Below are 19,022 nucleotides of genomic sequence, written 5' to 3' on the forward strand. Positions count from 1 at the left end.
CAGTGCAACGACAAAACCATGTATTACTCAATAGATTTCAGTAAAAAAATGTAACTGCAGCAAACTTAGAAAATTTGCAGTGTATGATTCGTACACCATTTCGCCACTGCTTTGAACGAATAAAATCTCGTATAACCAGCGATGTAATTTGTGTTCTGGATGCATTTTTTGGGAGTCTGCTCTGCAATCAAGATCATGATCGATTAAAACTGAGCAGAGGTGGATTTATCCATCTCGGGGCCCTAAGCCGGGGGAACGCAAAGGGGCCCCTTAGTTTCCTCAAAAGTCCCCATAATGTATCAATATAAAAAAAAACTATTCGCATTTTTTATGAATATATTTTTACGAATACTAAATACATAGTCCTGCATTTGGTAAGGATTAATTTTCTTCTGTCCTTTTATACGGCAGTTATTGTATTCATTTAATGGAGTCTATAGTTTTCGGGTATTCAGGTCTACATATTTTGCGTATTTTGAGGTGGTCCATCATCGGTGTTAGCGGTAGTGCAAAATTTTTCAAAACTACAATCAAATTCTAGTTAGTGTTTGGTGTAAGAAAAAAAAATCATTTTCTACATTAGTATTTCCTAACAAGTACGCATTTATATACTTATATCATTCATTTATACGGAAATGAACCAAATAATGAGACGATAAACTGTCGTCATTAAAACTCCAGACATTCAGAACTGATTCAGTTGGTTTACCTTGATGCAGTTGCCTTGGTTAATTGGTCTAGTTCACTTAAAATGCTTATTTGGAAAGCCTAACAAAAAACTGGGATTTTATTCTTGTGTACTTATGTATTTGTTAAGTAAATTTTGCTGCATGCAGAATAAGATACATGCTAAATCATGTATACAAGAGATGAAAGCCACAGCCCAAATTTATAGTGATTTCCTGTTTCACAGATACATGAGAATTGCCCAAAATCCAAGTGTCCGACAATGATTATCTTGTACTAGCGTATTTGTAGACTTGTCGTCCTTGCAATCGAGATCATCACCGATTTCTTGCCATGAGAGGTTTTATTGCTAATATGGAAGTGTGCGAAAGTATGTCAAGTTTTTCTAAACCTTCTATTATATCTACAGTTCGCAATAACTTTTGTTGACTATAAACGTTATCAACACATTCTACACACTAACTCGTAAGAAGGTACTACTTTCAGAAAGGTTTAGTTTTCCGTTCATATGTGCATTCATAATAATAAAAAAATCAATCGCTTATAAAAGCCAACTAGCATGTGGAGATTTAGTGAGTAATTCTTTAAATGTTCATTATTGCCCCGGCAATTAAGAGTTTCAATACTAACAATTGTTCAATATAAATCAGGGAAATATTTTAATAAGAATGAAAGAAAAGTGTCTCATAATTGTGTGTTTCGCAATTATGAGGTATATTGACGAGTCTTTTCTTGTAGGCTTTGCTGGATCTTCTTGCTCATGAACAAGATAGTTCAAGGAGTTTAGTATGCCTACATATATGGGGTGCAAGTGTGTTGCAGATTTCATGCAACGGAATTTATAAAAAAATGTTTGAACACTTTATTCTTGCTTATATTATTTATTCGTAAACATTCTTACAACAACAAATTATCACATGACTAACAGAGAAACAACTTGCTTCTCCTAGACACTAAAGGATATAAGTTCCTTTAAAGCCCGATCTTTTCGAGAAATATTAAAGAATAAACTTAATCAATCGATTAAGTTTTCCAAACAAAGTTCAAACATATTTTCCATTTTCATCAGATGCGTGTTATGTGGTTCTGGAATCGCATTTTCTACTTTTCATACAAAAAATATTGGAAAGAGTCTCCCGCATAATAAGTTTTCCCTATAACGAGTGAGTCACTGGAACGCATTAGGAGCGAACGTTAGAAGGGGTCTCACCATGCCTCACCAGGTAAAGTGCAGGATGTTGAATAATGAGTGTAACAGGTCAAACAGATCAAGGCCAAGCACGTGCTTTATATGGCCGATGGCCGATGACCAATCAAGCTTCCTTCTACAATAGACGTTCACCGGAAATGGGACGTGGAGGGGTGCTGTAATGCGCAGGTAACACTACGACTTGCGCTAAACTTGCGCTGATGATACTATGGTTGAAGTATTTGTCGTTGTGTAGGTTTTTTCTCTCTCTCTCTCTCTCTCTCTCTCTCTCTCTCTCTCTCTCTCTTTGTTGAAGGCTCTAGTAAGGCGTTGAAGGCTCATGGCTAGAAGGGTGGACCAACACGGGGAACGCTTCAAACTCTATCTTGCCGCACCTTCTCCTGCCTCAACGGCACGTGTACGATGAAGTGCACCGTCCAGTTAGAACAATAAAAGGTAAAATACTTCCACGAAACGGGTTTTTTTTCCTATGCCACGTAACTGCGCACCGAAGGGCATCCTGGTTGGGTACGTCACCGCTGCCCATCACTTAGTTTGAATTGTATTAAATCGTCAAAACATGCTGATTTTCTAATACGATTAGTCTCCCGTTTAACATCTCTAACTGAACGAAGGACATTTGCATTACCAGACTCAAATGTTACATCAATTTGGCAACATTGTCTCGAGTCATTTTTTTTTAAAGAAATTAGAGCAATCGCTCACGAGCTTCTATCGTAACGATTTCGTTTCCGTTCATTTCCAAACGTGTTGTTGGGACTCAGATTATTGGCCCTAATGTGGCAAGGACGAATGTCATTGAACCGAGCCAGATGCGCAACAGCAGCATGGAACCGAGGAGAGGACTACCCGAAGGAAAGACACAACGAGCGTTATTGTTGCATTGTTGCTTCAGAAAAAGAAGGCCAACACCCTTTACTCCTTACTGTAGTTGCGTAGTAGTTATGGGAAAAATGAATCTCAAATCTTTGAATCCCAATCCCAATCCCAATGTGGTATAGCGGTTTCCAATCGCAATCAGAATCTCAATCGAATCGCAATCCCATCCCCAATCAGAATCTCAATCGAATCGCAAACGAATCCCAATCCCAATTGAAACGCAATCAAATCCCAATCGCAAAGTAATCTTTTAGGGATTCAAATCCTACAAACAGGATCCGATCCGACCGAATCTTTCTAGGGATTGAATCTTCGAATCTTCTGAATACTTAATCCCCCAACACTAGTGCGTAGTCGCCGGGAAGTATTTTTCACGTTTCGTTTTTCAAAAACCAAACGGCTGTGCTTGAAAACCCTCCAGCTAACGCCGTACCGGAGCGCACACGAAGCTGCGAAAAGTCAGAGCCATAAAAAAGGGTGCGCAGTCCAGTTTTTTCGTTTTTTTTTGTTGTTGTCCTCGCTGCGGTTTTGTGCCGTAAATATGTATATAACTGAAAGGCGTTTGTCTTCCCACCTTTGCAACCGCCCTCCACATTATTCCCATGGTTCAAGCTAATGTCGCGAGTAAGACACAAAGGAAGCTTCTCAGCGGTCGACGCATTGCAGGGTTGGCCGGGGTGAACACGCAAGCGCAAACATACATTATGCCCCCCTCCAACTCGTGTCCAAACATGTCTTCCCAGAACCAATGAACGTCTCCCCGGCCAAGCCCTGCCAACTGCTATACACAGCTGTCTACAGTGCCGCGTGTACGCCACACAAAAATTGCGCCAGTATTGGAAGCATAGCTCACGCGCGTACACACACACACAACCGTACCGTTCTGGGGAGCATCTCTGAGTGTGTGAGAGGGCGAGCGTTTAAGTGTCGTTTTAGCATAGATTTCAAACTGCACGATCGCGTTGCATTACTCGTATTCAGCCGCTCGTCCAGTGTGCATCATTTGTTCAGCGTTCTCGTCCCGTTCTTAGTGTTTGATTGGAGTCCGTACAGTAATTAGTCTCTCACTGCGTTCGGTACCAGCCTTTTCCTTTCGGTCAGCCCCACACGTTCGCCTCGATCGAGTGTTTCTTTCTTTTCGCCGTGGAAAATCCAATTTCCAAACTAGTTTCGTTGTGCGTTCCTGTCCGTTCCCAATTAATTTGAAGTCATTTGTGCGTGTATAAGTGTGTGTTTTTTGTCTACTACAATTTTTTTTTTTTTTTTGGAGCAAACTACTAGCCAACGTCCAGCATAATCATGAATGAACAGGTAAGTACTGTGTGTGTGTTTGGGATTTTTTTAATATAGATTTGCCGTGTAATGAGTGAATCCATCGTTAGAATTCGGTGCGTTCGGTGTTTCGGTTGCAGCCCCATTTCGAAGGCAAGATTAATAGGGATCGGCCAAGCGGTGGGCCGATTTTTACGATCTAGCGAGTGTCGCTCCACCTTTTTCTTCCCAGTCTTTTTTTTTTTCAATGTTAATTTCTTCAGTTTTGCTCTATTAGAAATTCGTGGGATTTTTTTTTTTTTGCTCTATTAGAATTACGTGGGTTTTTTTTTTGCTTTATTAGAATTTCGTGCTTTTTTTACTTAAACCGAGCAGGCAAACATTTTTAGGACGATTCTAGCAACACTGCTCGGTGTGTCCTTATTTGGTTTGCAGTTTAATGTGAATGTGAAATACAGTAGAACGTCGATTATCCGGGGACGGATTAACCGGCGGGCGGCTTAACCGTGCGCATAAATCTGAACAGCTGTGTACGTACGGCGAACATTTGCAGCGATAGTCAATTGGGTAACCAGTTTCTTGTGCAGCTCTGTAGTGTCTAGGGGTATTTTCGAAATTCATTTTTGTTCATGAACAGTTGTAACACCAACAGTTATTAATTAAAATAATATTCTACTAACGATTAATCGATTGATTATGGGTGAATTAATAATAAAACTAGTGAATTTAATATGTTTTATATGCGTTTGACATTTCTTGGACCATTATCCGTGCAAATCGATTAACCGGCAACCGTCCGGTCCCGAGCTGCCTGGATAATCGACGCTCTACTGTATGTGTGTCTTTTTCCTTGTGCATCAGAAGTGATTAAAATTAAACCAACAGGCAGTGAGTGGTAAATTTATCAAGAGTGGTGCAATTATATTTATTGAATATGGTGTGGTGCGATAAATATATTTATTTGATGAATTTGCCGTATCCATAAGGATTTTAGTTAATAGCTCAACCAATAGTTATGTGTTCTTGCATAAAGTGTACTGTTTTTTTGAAAGTTTACTTGAATAAAGTTTACAGTAGAAAGCGATCAACGCGATCCATCAATGACGTCAACTGTTTTCTTCGTTGTTCTCACATATTTCGTTTGTGGAAGAGCGAACAAGACTGTAGCTGTCATTGAGCAGGCCTACGTCGGCGTTCGTCGGTCAGTGTTCAGGAAAAAAATGCGAAACGAATTTCCAGAATTTCCCGCCGAACTAACGATCCCGCTCTAATTGCTTACAACACTACCCTAATGCTGGAAAAGTGCGTAGCCTTGTTTTAGTGCGTAATGCCGGCGATCCGGAAGGCATGATTAATTAGGCTCGTATTAATATAGGCACGCGCACGCAGGGGCAGGGCCGGTTTTACGATCTTCCATTTTACGGCTCTGTTCGCGCTATCCGAAGGACCGCTTGCGTCCAGTTTCGCTCCGCCTTTTACTTTTTTTTTTGTTTCAAATTGCGTACTGTGCGATTAGCATAAGTGCGAGCAATTTGTGATTTTCGTTTGTGGTTTTTTTTTATTATGTCCGTTACTGGAATCACTATTCGCTTTGTTCATGAAATCACACAAATTGAGCCTACAGCCTATCTAGACCGACGAGAGATTGCGAAAGAATAATGAAAGAATATGTTTTCGTTCTTTTTCTGACAAATGGAACAGTTAAAAAGTATTGCTTCATTTACCTCAACAAACCTCACATACTTTGTTAGTTGCACAGAAAACCGACCTCGTCTAAATAGGACACTTTAATCGCAACGATGAAGAAGCCAGGGTTTTCGCTATCAACTCCTCAATGCTACCTGCCAGACCGGTCACATCCACAGCCCAAAATCATCCTCGATATTAATGATTGCACCAATCTAGGCAGTGTTCTCGTTTGATTTATAGAAGAAAACACGACCCCGATTGCTGTAGTTATTGATCATCGTAAGATCAGCATATACAACTGTGCACATCATTCGGTTCGCATTCACTCCCGTTCGCTAGTGCGTTGCTGAAAATTCGAAGGTTGAATTTTAGTTTTTTCCCAGTTATTTATTTATTTATTTATTTATTTATTTTCCAACATAAATGCCTTGCACTTTTGTGGCTGAGGCAAAAGGATTACTTCAACTCGAACTTATTCCCCTAACTTCTGCCTTGATGCTCTCTCATTTTGACGCATCTCACGACATTACATTCAAATTGTCCGCACGGCCACGGGGCTTGCTGTGATGAGCTCACCGCGAGTACCACAGTGAGTCACAGCAGGCCCCGTAAATCAGGTGAGAAGTGAGAGGTAGAAATTGTGCTGGCTATGGGGTCGCGTCGGGCGCGAGAGGAAAGATTCGTATCTCGTTCGCCCTCTCCCTTCATGCCCGAAACACCACAAATGATGAAAATCTCTCAACCCAAGTGGCGCTTGCTCTACCTCAGTATTTACAAGCTGTATTTACAATCTGGTGCTGGAATGGTTTAATTGTTTTGTGTTTTTTTCCCTCCTCTTCGTTCTCGTTCCAGCACGATCCTATCGGAATGTTGGCCACGATCTTTGGCTCGGAGAGGCTCGAAGGTAAGTGTCGCAATGTGTGAAATTTCACTTTTATTTCAAACCGACCGTTTTCGATTTCGTCCTAGACAGTCGTGAGCCTTCTCCGACCCATAATACCTCACTGGTTTGCATTGTTTGAATCGTTTGAATCGTATCCGTACTTAAATGTACATTTGCTTGTTGCCGCTCACGCTGAATTTTTGACATTTTAGCTCAGACTCCTTACACGATACGTAACGACGGTAGCTTTCCGTCGGATGCTTAAAAATTATTTTTGTTCATAATTTTCCCGTTTATGAACCCAAACGTGTGCGTTAGTGTAGGATCAACCGTGTTGAAAACCACTAAGGTTGCGTGTGTGCAAGTATGTGACCTTCTGCTATAATGTTGTTGTATTTTTACTTCTCGCAAGGCCTAGCAAAAAAAGCATTTTAAAATCGTTATGTTTTCAAACCCATTTAAAAGTATCAAATCAAATAGTTTTTAACTTTTATGGCAAAAAAAATGTTTGATTCAGCAAAAAAAAATGTCGAGATTGCGACGAAAAGGCGTTTATTTTCGTTTACATAGTTTTTCCATAGTTGGGTTTAGTTTTGATTGTTTAAGCTGCTTTAGCCGCCAAGTGTCAAATTTCATACAAAAAATCGATGACTTGAATCGTAAAACTCCCCAATTCAAGTATAACAGATGGTACTGTGCAACCAGACATGCCGCGACAACTTCACGCCGCGAAGCGTGAGCATGGCGCCAAAATCTACATGCCTGAAACATGTTACGCCTAAATGTATGTAGTCGAGTGCCGTCTTGTATGGTGCGATGATTTTCGATGAAATGCGAAACTTTTCACTTGCATACAATTTAGGCAAAGATGCATACAATTACAAATTGCATACAATTTTTCCCATAGGGTGCATCGTAAGTGCGATGTTTTTTGCGATCGCAACATTGTTCCAATCACCTAGGAAACTTTGCGACCGAAAGAGCCAAATTCTATTAAAAAAAAATTGGTAGAGTTCCACGTTCCGTCATTCAAAATTTGTTATTTATTTGTTCGTTGTTTGAAACATATGAACGGTTATGACCCGCCATCTCGAAGCTAAAAGCCGCATGCCGTTCCTGGTCCGTACGTTGCATGGGTCTGTTCCTTTGGGTTTGAGTTTCATGATTCCTTCATTCATATTGGCAAAAATGTTTGAAGATTCATAAATCTCAAAAGATTACAAAACTCGAAAAATTCACGAATCTCGAAAGATTCATAAATCTCAAACGATTCATGATTCTCCTAAGATTTAAATATCACGAGAGATTTATGAAATCAGGTTCAGATCCATTATTTTAAATGAATCTTTGAAGGAATTAAATGAATCTGAATCTCAGATGAAAAGATTCCTGAATCTCATAAGGTTCATAAGTCACCACAGATAGTGCTTGTGCTTCTTATCATTCTTCTTTTTAGCATAAAAACCTACATGGTCATACTAGCCAATACAGGCTCTCGAGACTTCTTGGCATGTACAACACAGTCGGATAATTTGTTTTGTTACAGGATTTGACCATGCAAGGCTTAAATCCACAACGGACATGTTGTTAGGTCGTGCAAGTTAAGCACTGTACTGTAATGTATGGGATGAAGCAAATTCAATATTTTGCAAATCATACATATCAAAAAATTGATGAATCCCTTGCATGATTCATGAATCTATGAGATTCTTTGCAGATTCGTGAATCTTTAGAGTTTCATGAATTTGTAGAGGATGATTAATATTTAATGATTCATGAATCTTAGGTGTTTTATATTTAGCCAGACATAATTTTATGGCAACATGTTTCGGTCATGTGCTGCCTGAAAACTTCTGTTTCAATGGAAGTAACACTAGCGATTACGCCACGGGCTTGTGAGAAATTATCTGCAAAACGTGAATTTTAACCTGAAAAAAGTGCACACAGAGCTGACTGAAACAATCAGCAAGATTTGTATCGTGTTGTATAATCCATATTTGTTAGCGCCACATTGAATATCAGTGCAAGATAAAGCAATTGGATTAGTTTTCTATAAACCATAATTAGGGTGCGTCCGCGATTTTCATATAAGGATAGAAAATTAAGATTTCGTGTTTATGGCAGGCTAAACGAAAAGCGTAATTATGGGTTTCAACCGCGTTTAAAGGCCGGGCTACATTGATCGTACTCGCACGCGTAATTTTGATTTTCACTAGCGCATCTGGCGGTGGCTAGTGGAGGCTTTTTTTAGTCCTAGAGGAAATGGTCATGCCGAATCTCAAAATTTAGTAGTTTTTTCATGGTTTTGTGAAAATGGATGATATGCGTACAGAACATGTGCCTACCTGTACTACCTTTTACAAAACATTTCTCCTCCGATTTAAGTAAAAAATATGAAAAATAACGTATAATAACGTAAAATAACGAGTACGGACAGTGTCCCCCGGCCTTTACAACTTAGTCTAGACACAAACTGTTGGAGGAAAGATTTCAATAGTAGCACGGTATTTCGTAGTGACCCCCCCCCCCCCCATCACCTCTGTAGTTGTTGCCATCTTATCGCCCCTATTTGCTGTAAAAGATAGACGGCATAGTGGTTAAATAAAAAGAGAGAGCTCCATCTATCCATTATATCTATCCAAGGATCCAACACCTGCACTGTTGTAGCGGATAGCGGATAGCGGATTAAGATTTCGCACACTCGGTGTTTGGCAGATATGTACCTAACGTCTTGGCCATTCCGATTCCCTCCGCTCGTTGTAGATGCGAACTTTCTGTTTGATTACCAGCTGCGAATGCTGTACCAATCGTTTACATCCAGCTGGAAGACGGTCGACTTTTTCTCATCGGAGATGGCCTGCTACCAACGCCAGCACAACTCGATTAAACTGACGAGCCGTTGCATCCTGCTTGATAATCGGGTGATAGTGCCACGCCACCTTCGGACCCAGTGTCTGGAACACTTTCACCGGGGCCACGCCGGGTTCCCGCTGATGCACAAGCAGGCAGCCCAGTTCCTCTACTGGCCGACGATGGATTACGACATCGTGGAGTTTATTCGAGCGTGCGCCGTCTGTGACAAGATGATACCGTGCATCCCCAGGAACTACTGTAGCCTGCCCTGGATGCAGTTTATCGTGCGCATCTTTCCGCTGAAGTCGCGGTTCCTGCTGGTGGCAGTCGATACGTCCTCCCTCTGGCCGGAGGTGGAGATCGTAATGAACAAACGGCCCACCGCGATCGTGGGCGCGCTACGGTCGATGTTCTCCCGATTCGGTTTGCCGAAGCTGCTCCTCACCGATCTCGAGGACCCGTTCAACACCACCTACTTCCAGTCCTTCTGCCGGGAGCAAGCGATCAGACACGAGCCGAGCATTCCGATTCCGAACTGCCCGGCGGAACAGTTTATTACCGGCCTGTCGTGTGCCATCCCTTTTATCCACACCACTGGGCAAACGCTCTCGGCGGCCGTGAAGGAGTATTTAGAGATTTATCGCACCACACCGTGCGCCTTCCTACCGGGCAACCGATCCCCTGCCGCAGTGCTGTTGGCCTACCCGCCGAATCCGAAACCGATCCCGTCAGACTTCTACAGTGACATGCAGACGATTTTGCGCATACTGATATCGTTTGGGCCGCTCGGGCACCAACTCCGCAGCCGGCAGACCCAAACAAACAACGACAGCACCGAACGAACGGTGGTCTCTAGCTCATCGGCCTACAGGTATGCGTGTATGTTTAGGGAAAGCTTTCACGTTACGCACCTGTTCCGTGTAGCACATCCCGCCTGCGAGCACCATGTATTAATGTACTTATGTTTGTTTTCTCTGTTTCTTCGTTTTCTTTCTCGTTTCCTTCTGTTAGTCGCCCATCACGTCGCCACGATTAGTTTTTGGTTTTTTTTCTACACTAATGTTTAATTCCCGGTCAGCCTTTGAGGCAAAAAGCTATTTTGTTGTTACCCTGAAAGTAGTTTTGTTTTTATGTTGTTGTTTTTTTTTAATTCGAATCATTAAACTAACATCGTAGTTGAAGTAAGTAGAAATTATTATTTTCCTATAAATTATAGACTTAGACTTTTAGACTTTCCCTATATTTTATCACTCACTAGTCAGCAGATCCTTTTCCCGAGTAGTAATTAAGGTAGCGTGGACGAGGAAATTGAATTCTGAATCGATTGGTTAATTCTCTATCTGATAAACTACTTTTTTGAAGTATACATTTACTACGTTTACTGTACTTAACTGCGTTTTTACTTGATTTCGCAAGCGTAGCAACGTTTAACGCAACTGCAGCATTTGACAACACAAACACATCAGTTGTTTTTAGAACGTCATCACGCTTAAGACAGCCTTCGCACTATTTCTGTTACAAGTTGTCTGGTCTTTGGAACAGAAATAGTTTCACAATTACACCTGTCAATGGAGAATTGCCCAATAGATTGACATTTGAACTGTTTTTTTGTTCATTCATTACTACACATGCGTGAGAGCCGACGAAACGCAATAGTAGGCTAATGACTAAGTCGACTTGATACCTTCGAAATGCTATCGAGGGTGTATTCTTAGATATGGTAAATGGTTTAATTTCGCAAGAAGACGCTAATTAAAGCAACACGGCAATGACGTTCCTGCTGAATAGAAAAAGAGCGTAATTAGCTTATTACATCTTGCAAATTATTTGCCGTTCCAGGAAGATCTTGATTTAGACGGGTAGCACATTCTTTTTGTGAACGATCTGGTTACACGGTTCGCAATTCATATTTGCATTGAAGGAGATGAACGACCTGGCGTACTAGGATATTCTTTATTTCGACAGGGAAGAACGTTATTTTTATGATCAACACTGTACATTAGGAACACCTCTTGAGGAACACCTCTACTCCACACGCTGCAATTACGCAGCGTCGTTGACCTATTTGAAAACAGTAATTGCACTATCTGTTGTACACGTTGGTTTATTGTCAAGTCACTTGTTGAACATATGGTTGGCAAAATATTATGACAAAATAATGTTACCACAAGATCTACATTTTGAACCGCTAAAGTTAGATCAAACATGCAACTACTGAGCGCCCTTCTACCAGAACCTGACCCTGACACTGTCGTCCAGCACAATTAGCAAACATTACATCCTACATCCTTTTCTTTCCTGCTTTCACAGATGTAGTGGCCATATCTATGATGCTATTCGGCGTAGCAAGCATCTTCATCTTAGCCTTATTCAATCTCTCGCGGTTCACACCCAGCTACAGCAGGCTGTGTGCGCTCGTGCACGTTCTGCTGGCAGGATTCGGCATAATAATGCTAGCCTTTGGCCGGGTTCTGTATATGTTCGTGTACTGCGACATAATGTCCATCGCCCATTTCCTCATCTACGGCTTGGAGCTGCTGACAATCATAATCCTCGGCTTCCAGTGCGTGCTGGACAGGTGCAAGCGGTTGCAGTACAAGGTGCGCGTCGAGGGCCGGGTCACCCGGGTCCGCGCCGACCTAATGCTAGACCACACACTCACCAGAGGTGGCTCGTTCACGCGCAGCTGCCAAACGTCGCGCAACGCCCTTCCCCTAGCCGAATGTGACCGTCCGGTGGCAGCGGTACGCCGATCCGGCCGTCTGCCCATCACCACCGCCACCACGATCAGAATGCCTAGGCTAGCCGACGGTGGCACCGAGCCGGACATGACAAAACCGTACGCAACGTCACCGGCCGTCCCACCAGCAGTAGCAGGGCCATCGAAACCGCGCCCACCATCATCGATCAGGGAAACAACCGAGCTGGGGGCGAAACCGAAACGGCCAATTCCGCGAACGTCGTTTCTCGAAACAGACTCCTCCACAGAAGAGGGTGGTACGGTGGTGCAGACAACGGCTAGCGTGCATCCGGTACCTCTTCCTGCTCCCAGGGAAGTGCCCTTCCTTCCCTCAACTGACGGGGAGTTTGTATCGTACAAGACAAGCGACGGATACGGTAAGGCAAAGTGCTTAACACTGCCCGACCTGTTTTTTAACTAAACTGCGATTGCTTGTTTTTCTCCTTCCTGTTTTCTTGCTCCCTTCGCTTTTCTATTGTTTCAGTTATCATGAAGTCTATAAAAAAATGATCATCTGAAAATGCTTCACCGACGTTGGGCCGAGTGCCAAATGGCACGCCGCATGGAGACGCCAGCTAACAGCCAAAATGTGTGCGTTTTTAGCGTGGGATTATATTATAAATATATTATATTATATTATATTCTATATTCTATTATATTTATACCAATACATACGAAGTTCGAATATACGAACTATTAATTATTGTAATGCTACTAACTTTTACTTTGGGTTTACTTTGGTGAATTTATAATCTTTTATTACCCCTTCGCGTTTATGCGAAATAATATGCTTTGGATGTTGGATTTAGTATAGCAACACAAGAACGATAAATCTACAATAGTTCACGATTGGGAGAATGATACATTTAGGATCTTTGGAACACACTAAACGAATAAAAAGGCATTAAATATTCAACAATAGGGATAATCCCGAAGGCAAGATACTATTGGTCGTATGCGCATCCTTCATGTAAAAGCCACCTTGCCCTTCTGGCGACGGTTGGTTTCAGACACAGTTTTAAATGTATCCTGTCCCCGACATCTCTGCGTAGATGTCAGTAGATCAGAAGTCGACAGCATATATTGCTTTGCAGGATTTATTTTTTATTCATTTAATTTTACGTATTTGCCATATAGTATAAGAACATTTTGTTTAGACCTAATGGTCAACAAAAATTTTAATACAGGGTTTTCATAGCCAATTCGCGATTGTAAACTTATGACAGGTTTTTGTTATGTTTCAATTTCACGTCTTTGCAGAGGTTAGGGTTCAACGCAAAGGAACCTGTGCCCAATTAGAGGTGTTTTGACGCCTAAGTAAACATCAACATAAAACATACATAAACATATGTACATATTTTACATATTTTACAACAACGTATTGGCTATGAAAGCCCTTTAAATCATAAGAACAAAAATATTGATATATTACTCGGAATTCAGAATTGTTTTTCCCTTCAGAGTTTAAGGCATCAACACTTTTTTAGTAGATACATAGCGTAGAGCTTTATGCTAATCTTCACAACATTTCGGTACTGTCAGGTAGGCAGCCCATGCGTCCTGTATGGAGATATTTTTGTAGGGTCTGTTGATATCACGATCTTCAACATACCGCAGAAATCGATTGAAGAGAGTACAATCTAAGGCATCAGATATCCAGAGATTGCCACCGGTGGGATCGTTTCAAATTGGTGAGCTGCTTGCTCTGGAAGGCCAGCTCCACCAAGCCTCCCAAAACACGCGAGGTGCGTGTTTAAAAGTATAGGAGTAGATTGACTGGCTGAGAGAAGCCTATCCCATTTCACAACATTGGGCGACACACTTCGATCCGAGTGTCGACAACAGCGCCGATAAGATAGATCCTTCCAGAATGTACGTAGCGATAGTGACGGCACACACGTGCATTACTGCCCAATTCTGTCCGACTCTAAATTATGATTAGATCGAAACCGAAAACCAACAATGGCAGCCAAACAGAACTGTAGATAGCCATCGAGAGAGAGAGTGTGTGTGTGTGTGCGTGTGAGATATAGAGCGCTTGCGAGAGCGATGATGCCACCGTGCCGAGCTGTTCGGGTCTTTACGGCCGACCAAAACAAAACAAGATAACGTGCGAACGGTTGGGATGCGCTGTACGAAAATGTGGAGCAATATGGGCATGGCAAGCATGTTAGGCAGTACTTCTTATTACTATTCATAACAGTATTTACATTTTTCTATGCTTTCAATGTATGTCTATTAATCAAAATAAATAAAAAAAATAAAAAATACCTTGATTTTGTTTTAATAAATAAAAATAAAATATGTATCAGAAATAAGGGCCACACCAATAACGCTGGGGTAGTTGACAAACCTTTTACGCAAGCACCATGTAATGTTGTTGCTTCTTCATCTTTAGGTTAACAACAGTTGTTTAGGGTGCAAAACATCTTAAACATTTCTAATAATATCATTTCATATTACAATCGACTAAATGTGCCAGCTTTATCGAATGAATAAATACAACAGATCGAGCGGTATTCTTCAAAAGAAACTATCTATTTTGCCTAAATTTTAGACAACATTTTCAACTCTTTTCAAAATGTAACAGAGTTACTGCATGAGTACAATTTGAAATCGAGGTCGAAGGTATATTTTGCATTAAATAAGTAATTAGGTAAATCGATTCTAACTAAACTACAAGCTGTAAATAGACGATTCATTCAAAAATTCTCGTGGAACCTTTCGTACTCAACAATGGAGTTTTGCCTAGCTACTATCGTTATTTCTACTTTAAGCCGCGACATGTCTCGTCCATTCCATGTCGAAAATAGGTTTATCCAGTGGAGCAGTACTGTTCGATGATAATGCCATTACCGGCACTCCAGCAACTTTTTTGCACTTTTCCTTAGCACGCGTGTACAATGATCTGTAACTGTAACAATATCTTTACTCCAATTCTTAATTTCCGAGAGAATGATTGTTTGGTTGTTCGGTTTATACCGACTTTTGAGACTCGCGGCTGTTGAAAATAACAGCTTTTTGTACGCTAAATTTTAACTCACATTTTTTCTTAACTGTTGTATAAAAACGGGTGTTATGAAGGTCACACACAGTGTCTACAATCAAACACTCTAATGAAAATGTGATGTGATTTTTGTTAGCTTGCCACGGTATAAAAATCCACCAAAAAAAAAAAAAAAGGTAGGCTGTCCACTTTGCCCCGTGTTCCCATTCAAGCGCCAAACCGTGCCATTCACGGTAGGAAAAGCTTCCAAAAAATCTCGAACCACGGAGATGTGTGCGTGTGCGTGTGAAAGACCTATCGTGCCCTTGGCCAGTGCCATCATTCCATAGCCTATATAAATACAACAAGTGCGTTTGCAAGCTCCGTTTGAGCTCCACACAGAGGGCAACAGCAAGAGTCCGTCCAGCTATCAATCAAACAGGGTACAGGGCAGCCTGTAGACACAGTGCCAGCAATCAAAGCTCTACTCCCCCCCCCCCCAGCTTCTCTCTTTCGATCAACAAAGCGGCCGATACGATGCGTTGCGCACGACGCCACCAAAGCCGTCAACATCTCGCGCGGACGGCACTGTCAGTTGCGCTGACGGTTCTGCTTATCGCCACCACAGCCGCAGCGGCAGCCGTAGCAGCAGCAGCATCATCATCATCCGCATCGTCATCCACATCCGTGCCGCCGACCGAGCAGGGTGACGCGACCGACACGATGCAGAACCTCTCGACGCACATTCTCGACACGACGCGGGGCAAACCGGCCCCGGAGGTGCCGGTCACGCTGTACGTGCGCGCCGCGAGCCAATCCTGGACGAAGGTGTCCACCGGCATCACCGACGGGGACGGCCGGTTCCGCAGCTTCTTCGCCGACGGCCAGCCGGGGCTGGCGGCGGGCGTGTACAAGCTGCACTTTGACGTGGGCCCGTACTTCCGGGGCCGCAGCGTCGAAAGCCTATACCCGTTCATCGAGGTAAGTGGGTCCGGGCTCGGTCTGCTGTTTGGGCTGCTCGCTCTTGTGTGAGTAACGCCTTGTCCTACCTTCTCTTTCTCTCCAGATTGTGTTTACCGTGGCCGATCCGTCGCAACACTACCACATCCCGCTGCTGCTCAACCCGTTCGGCTACTCCACGTACCGTGGCTCATAATAGGGGTGTTTGTAAGGGTGCTCTTCCCTCCCAGCCAATAAATCGCTTGCACCACTGATCTGATTTGCACCTACGAAAACGGTACTCACTTTTTATTCTCTTTTGCGCGCGATGGCGCTTGTGTGTGTGTGTTGATTGATGGTTGTGTGCGTGTACGTGTCTAAACCTTGACCACCGCCTTGCCCGTGTTCCCCCCGGTCAGCATGCTGACGAAGGCGGCCGGCATCTGCTCGAACCCATCCGTGACCGTTTCCTGGTAGCGCAGCCGGCCCTCCTCGATCCACTGCAGGTTCTGCCGGATGCCCTCCATCCACCGCTTCGCCCAGCGCGTCACGATGAAGCCCTCCTGGCGCAGCTGCTTGAACACGAACAGGCGCTGCGGGTCGGCGACCTGCGCCCGCTCCGCGTTGTAGTTCGAGATCGTGCCGCACACCGAGATGCGCCCGTACAGGTTCATCTGGCCGAGCACCGCCTCGGAGATGTAGCCGCCCACGTTGTCGAAGTAGCAGTCCACGCCGCCGGGGGCCGCCGCCCGCAGCGCGTCCGCGAACGCGTCCCGCTCCACCTGCCGGTAGTTGATGGTGGCGTCGAAGCCGAGCTCCCGCAGCCAGCCGCACTTGTCGTCCGAGCCGGCGATGCCCACCACCCGGCAGCCCTTGATCTTGGCGATCTGGCCGACCAGGCTGCCGACCGCACCGGCCGCCCCGCTCACCACCACCGTTTCGCCCTGCTTCGGCTGGCACAGCTCGAGGAAGCCGAAGTAGGCGGTGTTGCCCGGCATGCCGAGCACGCCGAGCCCGAGCGACGCCGGGTGCGCCCCGAACGGGGGCAGCACGTACGGCCGGCTGTCGGCGGCGCCCTGCTCCGGGTTCACCAGCGTGTGCGTCCGCCAGCCAAAGTTGCCGAACACGGTCGCACCGACCGGGAACTGCGGGTGCCGGCTGGCCGTCACCTTCGCCACCTGGCCCCCGATCATGACCGTGCCGGCCGGATAGCTGGCCATGTACGGGCGCATGTACGGATCGACGCTCAGGAACACGGCCTCGGCAACAAACTCTGCAACAACACAGCAAAACAGAAAGGTCATTAGTTGAATGGTTTTGCCCGCACGCCTCATTTCACCCAACCATTCTCGCCCGGTTCCGGCAGCGTTTCCTCCTCCAGCCGGAAGTTTTCGTCCTTCGGCAGGCCCTCGAACGGCTTCGCGTAGATCCACTTTTTGGCCACCACCATTTTGTACTGCTTTTTTTTTACTGCTTACTAGACACGGGACGCGCGCTCGCACACACGCAACCGGCAACAAGTCACGACGACTACTAGCACACCGGCGAACGATGACACACAATTTTATTTCAATCCCGAATCCCTTTTTTTGGATGGGGGCTGAGTCGTTGCGATCGTGATGGTGGTGGTGGTGTACGATAACACTTATCTAGAGGCGCTCCTCTCGCTCTCGCGCACTCTTTGTGCCTGTGTCTTGCGCACTCTTTCGCTCGCACGCTTTGCGCTCGGATGCAAGCTCGCAGAGGGTGTTCCGTGCAGCTTTTGCGTTCGATTGTGCATGATTAAAAATCAGTATTGTTTTATTTTACTTCACTTTTTTGCTGTATGTTAATTTAGTGTACGATTTATAAAACAAAATGGAAAAGGTAATAATAACGATGTTTAATGAACTGTGAAATGAACTTATTGTGATGGGAATTGGACTCTTTTGCACCCTTGTTGGACAAATCCAATAGGAATTTACAAGGAACCTGTCCAAAAAGGGTGCCTTAACACGTTGTCTGCCACCATACATGCCCACTGAACTGCCCCGTCAGGCCACGGAATCACTCTTTGAAACGAATGCATTTGCTTTTGCATTTTTTCTCTTTTAAATCAAATTCACCAATTCTCTATGTTGTCTCAGTCGCTCCACAATGTCGTTTGTTGGGCTAATTCCATGGAATTTCATTCTTGGAACCCCCCCCTCCCCTCCCTTCCCTTCCCTTTCTTTACATCTCGCAAAAGTCGGTGACATTCCGGCTCCAACGCTTTGGTACGCGCATGCAAACGATGCTACAACAATGACAGGCAAAGCATGGGCCGATGAAAGGCACGTGAAACTGTGAAAAGATCGTTTACGTATTGTCCAAGCTGTCCCAATCAACCTGAACTTTGTGATGAGTGTTTTAAGATTATGCATCAAAAGTAAAGGATGAATAAATGAACTCCAAGATCTTTTAATTATTGTTCATTCTCATTCTCATTTATTTATGAAAACATAATAGAAACTCATTTTGATATTTGAATCATTTTTTTGAGAAATAATAACCGTGAAAGAAAAGCATTGTGAAAGAACCGATCAAATACGTGCAAATTTATCTCTTGTAACACGTCTTTTACAATGTGTAATGTGTCAGCCACATAGTGGCTGACGTGGCCCGATCGGAAAAAACCCGTCAGCCACATAGTGGCTGACGTGGCAGACAACGTGTTAATGGACTTTCCATCATATGGAGTTCACTCCCTATTAGAAAGAGTCAATACAGGGTTTCCCACGATTTATTGGTTGGTTCCCATCAATTTTTGGTGCGTTCCCATATTTTTTTAGTGCGTTCCCACGATTTTTTTGCCGTTTCCCAGAATTTTTTGGTTCAATTGTATTGTTATCCAATCGGAAAATAC

At 43.7% G+C, this 19,022-nt stretch overlaps 4 protein-coding genes across 5 annotated transcripts; 3 read left to right on the forward strand and 1 right to left on the reverse strand.

Moving 5' to 3' along the window:
* Nucleotides 1-3,762: 3,762 nt before the first annotated feature.
* Nucleotides 3,763-11,872, forward strand: LOC120906265 (uncharacterized protein K02A2.6-like). Of its 2 annotated transcripts, XM_040317810.1 has the most exons (5): nucleotides 3,763-4,087; nucleotides 6,590-6,641; nucleotides 9,384-10,344; nucleotides 10,485-10,654; nucleotides 11,784-11,872. In XM_040317810.1, exons 1-4 carry the CDS (start codon nucleotides 4,076-4,078, stop codon nucleotides 10,507-10,509), a joined length of 1,050 nt encoding a protein of 349 aa, XP_040173744.1. In that variant the 5' UTR covers nucleotides 3,763-4,075; the 3' UTR covers nucleotides 10,510-10,654; nucleotides 11,784-11,872. The 2 variants fall into 2 exon arrangements, 1 of the variants encoding a protein (XP_040173744.1); XR_005740066.1 differs by lacking the exons at nucleotides 9,384-10,344; nucleotides 10,485-10,654 and having other exon boundaries at nucleotides 11,784-11,870.
* Nucleotides 11,873-11,909: 37 nt separating this feature from the next.
* LOC120906267 lies at nucleotides 11,910-14,408 on the forward strand. Its single transcript, XM_040317812.1, has 2 exons — nucleotides 11,910-12,590; nucleotides 12,698-14,408. Exons 1-2 carry the CDS (start codon nucleotides 11,924-11,926, stop codon nucleotides 12,721-12,723), a joined length of 693 nt encoding a protein of 230 aa, XP_040173746.1. The 5' UTR covers nucleotides 11,910-11,923; the 3' UTR covers nucleotides 12,724-14,408.
* Nucleotides 14,409-15,461: 1,053 nt separating this feature from the next.
* LOC120906268 (5-hydroxyisourate hydrolase) lies at nucleotides 15,462-16,434 on the forward strand. Its single transcript, XM_040317813.1, has 2 exons — nucleotides 15,462-16,180; nucleotides 16,266-16,434. Exons 1-2 carry the CDS (start codon nucleotides 15,737-15,739, stop codon nucleotides 16,353-16,355), a joined length of 534 nt encoding a protein of 177 aa, XP_040173747.1. The 5' UTR covers nucleotides 15,462-15,736; the 3' UTR covers nucleotides 16,356-16,434.
* LOC120906266 (prostaglandin reductase 1-like) lies at nucleotides 16,414-18,266 on the reverse strand. Its single transcript, XM_040317811.1, has 2 exons — nucleotides 17,483-18,266; nucleotides 16,414-17,411 (listed from the first exon to the last, which is right to left on the reverse strand). The coding sequence occupies exons 1-2, from the start codon at nucleotides 17,586-17,588 to the stop codon at nucleotides 16,516-16,518; spliced, it is 1,002 nt and encodes a 333-aa protein (XP_040173745.1). The 5' UTR covers nucleotides 17,589-18,266; the 3' UTR covers nucleotides 16,414-16,515.
* Nucleotides 18,267-19,022: the final 756 nt, after the last annotated feature.

The sequence above is a fragment of the Anopheles arabiensis genome, chromosome X (genome assembly GCF_016920715.1).
Source record: "Anopheles arabiensis isolate DONGOLA chromosome X, AaraD3, whole genome shotgun sequence".
NCBI classification, from domain to species: domain Eukaryota; kingdom Metazoa; phylum Arthropoda; class Insecta; order Diptera; family Culicidae; genus Anopheles; species Anopheles arabiensis.